The sequence below is a fragment of the Macaca mulatta genome, chromosome 10 (genome assembly GCF_049350105.2).
Source record: "Macaca mulatta isolate MMU2019108-1 chromosome 10, T2T-MMU8v2.0, whole genome shotgun sequence".
Taxonomy (NCBI): Eukaryota; Metazoa; Chordata; class Mammalia; order Primates; family Cercopithecidae; genus Macaca; species Macaca mulatta.
This window is the reverse complement of record NC_133415.1, coordinates 28,516,707-28,529,231: the sequence shown is the minus strand read 5'-3', so window position 1 is coordinate 28,529,231 and position 12,525 is coordinate 28,516,707. Positions and strand designations below refer to the sequence as shown.

Sequence of the window (12,525 nt, the reverse complement as noted above, 5' to 3'; positions counted from 1 at the left end):
GCGGGGATAAGAGCGGCGCAGGAGGAGCCCTGACGCGCATGAGGTAGTCCGCGCCATCTTTGTAGAGGGCGAGTGCCAGGCATGGAGGGGCGGGGCGGCGCCAGGCGCTGCCCAGTAGGGCCTGTGGCTGGAATCCCAGGCTGGGCCTTTTAGGAAGCGGGACCCCCACCCTCAGCCCCAGCCAAGAAGGGCGTCCTCTGCTCCCCATCCCAGCAGAGGCTGGACGATCCAGGGCTGCAGGCCAGGACAGAATCCCTGAGATTGTTGGGATCCCCGTTTCAAGGGGCACCTCCACTTGCTTTCCCCAGGAGGAACTGGAGCAGGCCCCAGCGGAGCCTCTTCCATGACTGCTGGATGCAGCCTCTTGCAGGGATGCACCTCCTTGAGAGGCGGCGTAGCCTTGACCCTGGACCTCTGGGACCCGACCCTAACCAAGGGGCCAGAAGCTCCCTCTTGGCCTTGAAGACACATGAAGATGCAGGGAAAGAGGCCAAATGCAGTTGGCTCACACCTGTAGTCCCAGCACTTTGGGACGCTGAAGTGGGTGGATCACTTGAGGCCAGGAGTTCGAGGAGACCAGCCTGGCCAACCTGGCGAAACCGCGTCTCTACTAAAAAAAAAAAAAAAAAAAAAAAATGGAGCCAGGCATGGTAGCAGGCGCCTGTAATCCCAGCTACTCAGGACGCTGAGGCTGGAGAATCACTTGAACCCAAGAGGCGAAGGTTGCAATGAGCCAAGGTCACACCACTGCAGTCCAACCTGGGCGACAGAGCAAGAATCTATCTCAAAAAAAAAAAAAAAAAAAGGCCGGGCGCGGTGGCTCACGCCTGTAATCCCAGCACTTTGGGAGGCCGAGGCGGGCGGATCACAAGGTCAGGAGATCGAGACCACGGTGAAACCCCGTCTCTACTAAAAATACAAAAAATTAGCCGGGCGCGGTTGTGGGCGCCTGTAGTCCCAGCTACTCAGGAGGCTGAGGCAGGAGAATGGCGTGAACCCGGGAGGCGGAGCTTGCAGTGAGCAGAGATCGCGCCACTGCACTCCAGCCTGGGCGACAGAGCGAGACTCCGTCTCAAAAAAAAAAAAAAAAAAACCTGCAGGGAGAGGGTACCCTGCAGGACCCCACTTTACTACAGTAGGGAAGGCACCGTGTGGAAGGGTAGAGGAAGAGATCTGGAGACAGTAAAAAAGACATAGGTTTATTGAGGGGACGTTCACACAGGTGCAGTGGCTGTGGCTGGACATGAGAACAACTTACACCATTTGTAAAAAGCATGCAGCTTCCATAACATTTTCACCTAGCATCCTCGACCTGTTACTGGGGGATAGTATCCGAGTTCCCGGTGGTGAATCCATACACATCTGCAACAAGTTCAATTCTTGCCTCCTCAGAAGAAAGAATTTGACTGAGGGTCATAAGGTAGAAACGAGACAGAGGCAAGTCACAGAGCAGAAGTAAAAGTTTATTAAAAAGCAGGCCCAGGCCGGGCGTGATGGCTCATACCTGTAATCCCAGTACTTTGGGAGGTTGAGCCGGGTGGATCACCTGAGATCAGGAGTTCGAGACCAGCCTGGCCAACATGGTGAAACTATGTCTCTACTAAAATACAAAAATTAGCTGGGTGTGATGGTGAGTGCCTGTAATCCCAGCTACTTGGGAGACTGAGGCAGGAGAATCTCTTGAACGTGGGAGGTGGAGGTTGCAGTGAGCAGAGATTGAGCCACTGCACTCCAGCCTGCGCTATAGAGTGAGAGAGTATTTAAAAAGAAAAAAAAAAGTTATTAAAAAACTTTAGAACAGGAAGGAAAGGAAAGGGCAGAAGGAAAAACTTGGAAGAGGGCCAAGCGGTCGACCTGAGAAACCAAGCGCCCAGCTTGACCTCTTGACTCAGAGTTTCACAGGTTGGCATCCTTCCAGGATCTTGTCACTCCTGATTCCTTAGCTTGGGGCTCCGAATGGACTTTCTCCTTAGACCATAAAGTCTTTCTAAGGATACACATCAGTTATGGCTGTCGGGTGCCTCTGCCATACAGAGGGGTCCCTCTGGTCCTAGGAACCTGGACTGGACACAATTGTTTGTACAATTACTCCCCCACCCCTTTTCTCATGCTCGCCAAATTCACCTTCTGAGAATGGACCTTAATACTGGAAATGAAGTCCCCAAGGTAGTGAAAAGAAATACATTCTAGAAACTGAAAAGGCCTAAAGGCTTTTTCCCAAATGTTTACACTCTTTTTCTTATTTTCTTTCTTTAAAATTTTACTTGTGTATTCCTTTAGTGAAATGTTTACATGCTTAAGTTAGGATATAGTTCACTGTTTATGAGGCAGCTTTAGGTCAAATTTAACAAAAGAAAGAAAAAGTAGGATGCAAAAGTTTATACAGTATGTAAAAATCTGTAATTCAGGATGAGCTTAGTGGCTCACACCTGTAATCCCAGCACTTTGGGAGGTGGAGGCAGGAGGATGACTTGAGCCTAGGAGTTTGTGACCAGCCTGGAAAACATAATGATATCACTGTCTCTACAAAAAATACAAAAAAAAGTAAAAAAATAAAATAAAATTACCCAGGTGGGATAGCACACACCTATAGTCCCAGCTACATGAGAGGCTGAGGCAGGATTGATGAAGCCCGGGAAGCAGAGGTTGCAATGAGCTGAGATTGTGCAACTGCACTCTAGCCCAGGTGACAGAGCGAGACCCCATCTCAAAAAAAAAAAAGGACTAAAGGGTGCCAGAGAAGATGGAAGATGCCTTCCTTTTTTTTCTTTCTTTCTTTTTGAGAGTCGCGCTCTGTCATCTAGGCTGGAGTGTAATGGCCCAATCTTGGCTCACTGCAACTGCCTCCCTGGTTCAAGTGATTCTCCTGCCTCAGCCTCCCGAGTAGCTGGGATTACAGGCGCTCACCACTATACCTGGCTAATTTTTGTATTTTTAGTAAAGACAGGGTTTCACTATGTTAACCAGGCTGGCCTCAAACTCCTGACCTCAGGTGATCCGCCCACCTCGGCCTCCCAATGTGCTGGGATTACAGGCATGAGCCACCATGCCTGGCCAATTCAAATATTTCTTCCGTTTACAGTTGGCTAAGAAAGCAAAGCTTTATCTAAAACCTTGGGGTCAGCAGAAGGGGTGTTAAGTTTTTGCCTGTGAGTGTGATTACCTCCAGGCCCCTCGGGAAGAAATTTGGAACAAAGAACTCCAGTCAGAGTTCAGTCCTCGGTTCACCCTTATCTGAGGTCGAAGGGAAAGCTGTCACCATTTATCATCCGGTGGAGATCTACGCTTCTGAAAAACAACTTAGGGACATTTGTCAAGATGTCATCTTTACTTTCTATAGGGGATCAGATATCTTGTGGCTCTAACCAACTTGGGTGGCTATTGTTCTGAGGTATTATTATCTTTTTGTTTTTCTTCTTTTTGAGACGGAGTCTCACTCTGTCGCCCAGGCTGGAGAGCAATGGCCCAATCTGAGCCCCACTGTGCCCATCACCTCCTGGTTCAAACAATCCTCCTGCCTCAGCCTCCTCAGTAGCTGGGATAACAGGCATCCATCACATCCAGCTAATTTTTGTATTTTTAGTACACATGGGGTTTCACCATGTTAGCCAGGCTGATCTCGAACTCCTGACCTCAGTTGATCTATCTGTCTCAATCTCCCGAAGTGCTGGGATTACAGGTGTGAGCCACTGCACCCAGCCAATTACTACCTTCTACTTATCAAGTTGCTAATTTACTTCTCAGGAATAGCCAGGTGCCCGGAATTTCCCTTGAAGGCTAATGTGGTTCGGGTATGTGCCCTCCAGATCTCATGATGAGATGTGATTTCCAGCCAGGCGTAGTGGCTCACACCTGTAATCCCACCACCTCCTCCTCCTCCAATTCCTCCTCCTCCTCCTCCTCCTCCAACTCCTCCTTCTCCTTCAACTCTTCCTCCTCCAACTCCTCCTCCAACTCCTCCTCCTCCTCCAACTCCTCCTCCTCCTCCTCCAACTCCTCCTCCTCCTCCTCCAACTTCTTCTCCTCTGTTTATCCTCCTCCTCCCCTCCTCCATTTCTTTTTCCTCCTTCTCCTGTTTCTTTTTCCTCCTTCTCCTGTTTCTTTTTCCTCCTCCATTTCTTTTTCCTCCTCCATTTCTTTTTCCTCCTCCTCCTCCTCACAGGCATGAGCCACTACACACGGCCTGGCTGTTTGTTTCTTTCTCCTCCTCCTCCATTTCTTTTTCCTCAGCCGCCTCCTCACAGGCATGAGCCACCACGACTGGCCTGGCTGTTTCCTTTTCCTCCTCTCCTCCTCCTGCTCCTTCTCCGCCTCCCAAATTGCTGGGATTACAGGCCTAAGCCACCACACCTAGCTGTTTCTTCTTCTTTTTCTTCCTCTTCCTCCTCCTCCTTCTTCATTTTACTTTATTTTTTTTTGATGTGGAGTCTCGCTCTGTTGCCCAGGCTGGAGTGCAGTGGTGCAATCTCAGCTCACTGCAACCTCCACCTCCTGGATTCAAGCAATTCTGCCTCAGCATCCCAAGCATCTGCATTTACAGGCGTGCACCACCATGCCCAGCCAATTTTTGTATTTTTAGTAGAGACGGGGTTTCACCATGTTAGCTAGGCTGGTCTCGAACTCCTGACCTTGTGATCTGCCCACCTCCACCTCCCATAGTGCTGGGATTACAGGCATGAGCCACTGCACTCAGCCCGCCTGGTCCTTCTCCCCACCCTCCTTGAAATTGAGTTTCACTCTTGTTGACCAGGCTGGAGTACAATGGCGTGATCTTCCCTCACTGCAACCTCCACCTCCCGGGTTCAAGTGATTCTCATGCCTTAGCCTCCCAAGTAGCTGGGATTACAGGCAATTGCCACCACGCCCACCTAATTTTTGTATTTTTAGTAGAGACAAGGTTTCTCCCTGTGGGCTAGGCTGGTCTTGAACTCCTGACCTCAGGTGATCCACCCTCCTTGGCCTCCCAAAGTGCTGGGATTACAGGCGTAAGCCACACGCTGGGCCTACAGCTCATTTCTTACCACATAAATTTTTGCACCTCTCCACAAAACTGCCATCAGGGATGTTCCCAGAAACCATTCATCCCAGGTGCGACGCAGAGAAGAGCTTCTCGTTCTCCTTTTCCCTTTACGTCTTCCCTCTCACCTCATCTTGTTCATTCACTCATCCCTTTTCCATTCTCACTTTTAAGCGTTAACCTTTCAAAAGCCTGTCTTCCCCTATAAGTAATGTATTGTAACTCCCGCCATCACCATATCCTTCTCCAACCCACCAAACTGCCATCCTGAGTTTATGGTAAGTCCATAAACTAAGAAGAAATGGGAAACATTCATTGCAAACTTGGCAGCCCCTCAGTCACCCAATGTGACAGCACAGATCTTCTGGTCTTTGAAGACACATTGTTTTTTTAAGACAGGTGTCACTCTGTCACCCAGGCTCAAGTGCAGTGGTGCAATCACAGCTCAGTGCAGCCCCCGACTCCTGTGCTCAGGCGATCCGCCTGCCTCAGCCTCCCAAGCAGCTGGAACTATAGGAACACACCACCACACCCAGCTAATGTGCTTATTTTTTGTAGAGATGGGGTCTTGCTATGTTTAACAGGCTGGTTTCAAACTCCTGGCTTCAAGGGATCCTCCCACCTTGGCCTCCCAAAGTGCTGGGATTACAGGCATGAGTCACCAGGCCCGGTCTGAAGACTTTTAAATGCTGCCATATTCAAGATGTGTTGAAATTCACCTGTGTTTGATGAGCCTGCTTTTTGCAAGTGAGTAATATAAAACACACTGAAATACCTTAAGCTTCTCAGACTTTGTACCTTCCTCTGGAATAATCAGTGTATCCCAAAAGTAAATCCATAATGAGGTCGTTTTTCCTTCCTCCTTGGCTATGAAATAGACAAGAAAAAGGCAAGCAAGCCATGTCCACCTCACTGTAGGACACTCTCCTGTTGCTTTTTGACTGTATTTGGCACGCGGGGGCCTGACTGCTTTCCTACTTCCTAAGCACAACTTCCTTTACCTAGGAAATCCTCAGCACAACCTACATGGATTAAACCAGCTTCCTCACTTTGTTTCCAATATTCTTACAACCAAAATGTCCAGAAAGGGCAAAGCAACCTGAAAAAAATGAGGACGGGTACATTATCCCATGAGCCAAACTGCCACTTACACTGGTTAGTCATGAAATCAGCAAAATTCCAGATGAGCTCTCCAACCACGTATTTTCTGTGTTTTTGATCCAGACCCTGATGGTACTGCTCTAGCAGACTGTTCTGGTAGTCTTCACTGAACATCAGAGATGGATCCTGGAATTCAAGGCAAAGAGAATTTAAGAGTCAGAACTGGCACAATTGTAAATGTTAGATAAAAAACAAAGATCCACTTGATGGTGACCAAAATATCTGTTCTCTCAGGGGGCTGTAGTGACTGCAGGACTCACTGATGCTAGGATAAAGATAGCCAGGGAATGATCTAACCCAGAATAAAAAAGGAGGTTTAAAAAAAAAACAGGCCGGGCGCGGTGGCTCAAGCCTGTAATCCCAGCACTTTGGGAGGCCGAGACGGGCGGATCACGAGGTCAAGAGATCAAGACCATCCTGGCTAACATGGTGAAACCCTGTCTCTACTAAAAAAAATACAAAAAACTAGCTGGGCAAGGTGGCGGGCGCCTGTGGTCCCAGCTACTCAGGAGGCTGAGGCAGGAGAATGGCATAAACCCGGGAGGCGGAGCTTGCAGTGAGCTGAGATCCGGCCACTGCACTCCAGCCTGGGCCGCGACAGAGCGAGACTCCGTCTCAAAAAAAAAAACAAAAAACAAAAAACATGGCCGGGCGCAGTGGCTCACGTCTGTAATGCCAGCACTTTGGGAGGCTGAGGCGGGCAGATCACGAGGTCAGGACATCAATACCATCCTGGCTAACACGGTGAAACCCATCTCTATTAAAAATACAAAAAATTAGCTGGGCGTGGTAGCAGGTGCCTGTAGTCCCAGCTACTCAGGAGGCTGAGGCAGGTGAATGGTGTGAACCTGGGAGGTGCAGCTTGCACTGAGCAGAGATCGGGCCACTGCACTCCAGCCTGGGCAACAGCGAGACTCTGTCTCAAAAAAACAAACAAACAAAAAAAGCCATTAATTAATAACTGCTTTATTTATAAACGTAACGATATTCGATTCATCTTACTTTTCCATCTCTATCTGCTGGTACAGTCTTAAGGCTGAACTACACTAGAAGTAAAAATATGCCTTGGGGCCAGGCATGCTGGCTCATGCCTGTCATCTCAGCACTTTGGGAGGCCAAAGTGGGAGGATTGCTTGAGCCTAGGACTTAAGACCAGCCTGGGAAATATAGCAGACCCCATCTCTACAAAAAGTACAAAAATTAGCCAAGCATGGTGGCACACACCTGGGGTCCCAGCTACTTGGGAGGCTGAGGTGGGAGGACTGCTTGAGCCCCAGAGGTCAAAGCTGCAGTGAGCTGCGTTTGCACCACTACGCTCCAGCCTAGGTGACAGAGCAAGACCCTATCTTAAATAAATATATGTATGTATGTATGTAAAATGAAATTAAACCAGGCTGGGCATGGCAGCTCAGGTCTGTAATCCCAGCACTTCGGGAGGTTAAGGCAGGAGGATCACTTGAGCCTAGGAGTTCAAGACCAGCCTAAGCCACACAGTGAGACCCAGTCTCTACAAAAAGTTTAAATATTAGCCAGGTGTGGTGACGCATGCCTGTGGTTCCAGCTACTTGAGGGGTGGAAGAGGGAGGATCATTTGAGCCCAGGAGGTTGAGCAGTGAGCTGTGATTATGCCACTGCACTCCAGCCTGGGCAACAGAGTGAGGCTCTCTCAAAAAAACAATTTTTTAAAATTAAACTAAATAAATTCAGTTATCCTAGTCATATATCAAGACCTCAATAGCCACATGTAGCTAGTGGCCACCATTTCACACAGTGCATATAGGGGGCATTTCCATCATTGCAAGGGTTCTTTTTTGAAACAAGGTCTCACTCTGTCCCCCAGGTGGGAGCGCAGTGGTGCAATCATGGCAGACGGGAGCCTTGACGGCAGTCTCCCAAAGTGCTAGCATTCCAGGTGTGAGCACCACACCCAGCACTGCAGAGGTTCTATCAGTGCTGACCTAGACCCCCTCGAGAGTTTCTTAAGAATTCAGAACTGGGGCTGGGCATGGTGGCTCATGCCTGTAATTCCAGCACTTTGGGAGGCCAAGGCAGGTGGATCACTTGAGGACAAAAGTTCAAGACCAGCCTGACCAACATGGTAAAACCTCATCTCTACTAAAAAAAAAAAAAAAAAAAAAAAAAAATTTGGTGAGCGTGGTGGTGCACACCTGTAATCCAAGTCACTTGGGAGGCCGAGGCAGGAAACTTGCTAGAACTGGGAGGCGGAGGTAGCAGTGAGTCAAGATTGCACCACTGCACTCCAGCCTGGGTGACAAGATTGAACTTCTGTCTCAAAGAAAAAAGAATTCCGAGCAACTGCACAGAAACAGCTCCCTATGCGCTACCAGGCACTCTCCAGACCCGCCGCTCACTCACAAATGTAACACAGGAGCATGAACCCTGGCAGTCTTCACTCCTAAGGGCCACTTAACAACCTCTATCCATCAGGAAGCCTTTGATCTGGGCCAGGCTGCTGAACCACAGGGGTGAATTGTGCCTCTAAAGCTGAGTGTTGCTTCCCCTCACTGGGCTAACCCCCACCCTTGCATATAGAAGTTTCCCAGGGAAACTGCTGTCTGATATCCAGGAGCTCATGTAAAATGCTCCAGCAACCTGGATGGCCTTGGCCACCTCTAGTACTAGCCTTTCCCTCTGTGGGGCTCACTCCCTGACTCTTGCTTGTGTAGGCCAATCTACAGCGGCTGAGATCTCCTGCTCCCTCAGCCTCTTGGGTCACCCTGATGGCGTCATGGCAGGCGTCTGCAATCAAGAATGAGGTACCCACGGGCTGACTTCCCTGGTGTGGGGAACAATGCCTGGGGTCTCCAGACAGCCCACCCGAGGAAAAGAATCCAGCTCTGACACAGCTCAAAGACTGTGTTATGGACATGGAGAGACTTTCCAGGCCTGTCTCCTCTTCTGGCTCAGTGGATTCCTAGGAAAATTATTGACACACTGGGCTTAAAGCTCTCAGCCTCGGGCCCAAAATGCCACAGGGAATCAAATCAGTGTGACCAAGGACCAAAGACTTCTCCTTGGCTGGGAATGGGGGATCAGGATTTCAGAGACCAGGGGCACAGAGTGATACCTGTGCCGTAAGAGAAGAAACTGGGGATCTGGTCCACCCCGGGCTCCTCAACCTGAGTGTGAGGCCTTGCTGGGCCCTGAGGTCACCTGCCCTTGGGAGTCCATTGTGACTGCAGTTCAGGGGGGTCAATGTCCTCACTGATGACAGAAAGAAGTCCTGGGGGATGCGGAGGGCATCGTGTAGCGGCAGGCAGTCTGGGTGGTCCACAGGTGTGCACTTCAGCATGTCCTGGGAAGGGATGAGGTGGTGAATTCGGGGCCGTGCTTCTGGGACTCAAATGAGAAGCCCCTGGGCAATGCTCAGTCCTCACCGAAAGAATTCAAAGGGCAGGCCCTCAGGGACCCACACTCATGCCTGCAAAATCTGAACTGAAAATTAGAATCGGAACAGCAGGGTTGACTCTAAAAGGGCCCCAGCTGGCTTTTCTCCCCGCTGCAGTCTTTACTCTTTTCTCCCGGCAGAGGCAGCCAGGTGGAGGCTCATCTCACCACGCAGCTGGGAGAGACACCCCTCTACCCACCCTGCAGCTGCTCCAAGGATCCTGGAGACCGAAAGACAGGGGTTGGGGAAGCAGGATGTTCCTGCCTCCACTGAGAGCAATTGGCCAAATGTCAAGCTCAGTAGCTAAGCTCTATTGAGGCCCTGGCCCTGTTGGCATGGTTACCACAGGCCAGGGAGGCATACTCAGGGCCCAGGATCCCTCTGCCTGACTTTTCAAATGGTCTGTTCTCAGTGACTCTGGTGCCCTCCCACACCGGGCTCAGTCTTCTGAGAAACTCCTAAGCCCTCTCTGGCCCTTCAGGGGCCTTAACACTGGTGCATAGGACCAGGATGCTCTGAGTGACTTACTTGGTCAATGGGCTGGTTCAGCAGAGCTGTTGGGGACAGCAGAGAGAAAAAGGACAAAGACATACAAAGAATCACTCAACACCTCAGAGACCAGCTTTGTCCCCCACCCACCTTGCTTCCCACATGAACACCTGCTTTCAGGAAGCCAAAGAGGGTCCACAGCAGCCTCCACCTCTGTTATCACTCCCAGGGCAGACCAAGCAGCAAGAACAGGTGACACACAGACCTGGTGACCCTGTCCCCTCCCTATCCATGCCTACTCTCCCATCAGAACCAGCTTCTTCGACAGCTGTCCCAGTCCTGTCCAGGCCTTACCTGGCTCAGAGCAGATGATCCCCTGCACCTCCCACCCCGAATCACACGGCTACACCCAGCACATCCTACAGAGGCCCAGCACACTCTGGGTCACATCCAGAAACTCCACAATAGGGGAGGAGACAAGCTGTTTCCCAGGAAGGGCAGCTCCCCAGGCCTGGTCATTCTCAGACTCCTTCAGTCAAAGGCCGGCCACAGCCAGCTGGGATCACCATGCTTCACTCTGACCCACACGACTGACCTTGCCTCCTCTATGGAGAGACCCCTCCACACAGCCTCAAACCCAGACATAACAGGACAGGACAGGACAGGCTGGGTGCTAGGGAGGCCAGCCAGATCTCCACACAAAGGCTCTGCTCTTAAGAAGGAGGTAGCCTCAGGGGCAAAGGTTTCCTGAAGCAACTCAGGTCAGGCCTCACATACAAGAGCCCAAAAGAGGCTACAAAAATACCAGCTCAGCCAGCCAAGAACCCAGGGCCACACCCTTCTGAAACCCAGACACCAAGTGAGGATCACTAGGATTCAGCAGAACAGCAGGACGTGACAGCTGGAGGACCAACACTTACCAACACCCTTCCAGCAAGCAGCTGTGCCTCGTCCCTCCCCACATGACTCACCCAACATCAGTCTTGCACCTGGATGCCTCTGTCCATGGGGTCATGATCTTTGACCTCCTGCCATAGGAGTGGTGAGACGCATGATGGTGGTCTGGGAAGAAGGATCCTAGACTGGGTGTCCCATAGGACCAGGTTGTGACAGATCCCACAGCCAACACTCATGCCCCAGCCAACCCCCAAACGCAACAGCTCCCCAAAGCCCTTGATGTAAATAGCCTGTGCACTGCTAAGCAGACACCTCAGGGAACAATCTGATGGCTGTGAAGAAGATGCAGCCTCAACAGGGTTTTACAAGCCTTCTGCAAGCAAAGCCTTCTTTGCTTGGGTGCCTACTCAAAGCACTAGGGAAGATCTTAAAAGATAAATTCAGCATTGTGGGAAGCAGAGGGAGGAGTACAGCTTGAGGTTAGGACTTTAAGACCAGCCTGAGTGCAATGGTGAGACCCTGTCTCTACAAAACACAAAAATTAGCATGGCATGGTGGTACATGCCCAGAGTCCCAGCCACTTGGGAGGCTGAGAAGGGAGGATTCCTTGAGCCTGGGAGGTCAAGGTTGCAGTGCCCATGATCATGCCACTGCACTACAACCTGGACCACAGCACAAGATCCTGTTACAATCAAACAAACAAACAAAAAACCAAGATGCCTGTTTTCTGCCCCATCAAATAAACCCAAATCTCTGTAGGGTGACACAGGGTATTAACATTTTTAAATATCTCCTTTGCTGAAGTAAATGTATAGTAATGGCTGAAAACCACTGAGTTATGTAAATACACTTCATATGACTTATTTGCAGCCCTTTCGTGTCTAGCAATTTCTACAGATCCTCTGTCGGCTTCGGAAGCCGGAATGGGCAGGGCCAGGTGTGAGGTGTCCTAGCACACTGAGGGTAGAGAACAGCTCACAGCTCAGGGGGACCCATTTCTGAGGCTAAGGCACCCACCAGGGGCTCCGCCTGTCTTCAGAGGGAAAATCATACCTCAGAACCCCAGAGACCCAAAAGAAAACTTGAATTTGGCAGATACCTGCCAGTGGGCCCTGGAGCAGCATCCCAGGGAAAACCGCCATTGCACTGTCAGCTCCCTCCAGCCTTCTCTCAGGTCCCAGCAGGAGGTGGTTTCTGACTAAGCTCAGAGGTCTCAACAAACGGGTTGAACCTCAGAGGAGTTATTAACAGGCCTATAGTTACCTCAAGACTCCACCTGACCAGGGCCAAAAATGAGTCCTGGGAGGGCAGCCAGGAAGAAAGCAGGGCAGAGAGGAAACACAGGGAGAGGGGGCCCTGGGACCACGTCGGATATGGAGGGAACCAGGGGAACGAGAGCAGCCCTAATGATTGTGCTCCCCACAGCCCCTGCATGCCTGTGTCCCCTGAGAATTCAGGGTGAGGAGCTCACTCTTACTCTTCACCTGTTCCTGGGCTCTGGCAGGCTGGCCTGCTTCCTGCCCCAGCCTCACCCACTCTCCCCACTCCTCAC

The 12,525-nt window shown here is 50.6% G+C and overlaps 1 protein-coding gene and 1 long non-coding RNA gene across 50 annotated transcripts in view; one reads left to right on the top strand and one right to left on the bottom strand.

The window, feature by feature from the left end:
- Positions 1 to 1,178: 1,178 nt before the first annotated feature.
- LOC144331891 (uncharacterized) overlaps positions 1,179 to 12,525 on the bottom strand; it is a 48,389-nt gene continuing 37,042 nt past the window's right edge. For 17 of the 49 annotated variants that reach the window (XM_077950541.1, XM_077950537.1, XM_077950526.1 and 14 more), the window contains 3 exons: positions 9,267 to 9,494; positions 6,169 to 6,304; positions 1,179 to 2,063 (listed from right to left, as the gene is read on the bottom strand). In XM_077950541.1, the coding sequence (XP_077806667.1) occupies positions 2,005 to 2,063; positions 6,169 to 6,304; positions 9,267 to 9,491 (420 nt within the window). In that variant the 5' untranslated portion in view covers positions 9,492 to 9,494 and the 3' untranslated portion in view covers positions 1,179 to 2,004. Of the gene's footprint in view, positions 2,064 to 4,075; positions 6,305 to 9,266; positions 9,495 to 10,115; positions 10,317 to 11,046; positions 11,139 to 12,525 lie in introns of those variants that run through there. The other 32 variants (XM_077950512.1, XM_077950516.1, XM_077950513.1 and 29 more) reach the window with 9 other exon arrangements.
- Positions 6,685 to 8,251, top strand: LOC144331902 (uncharacterized). Its single transcript, XR_013399500.1, has 2 exons — positions 6,685 to 6,964; positions 7,383 to 8,251. It is a non-coding gene; the product is annotated as an uncharacterized LOC144331902 (long non-coding RNA).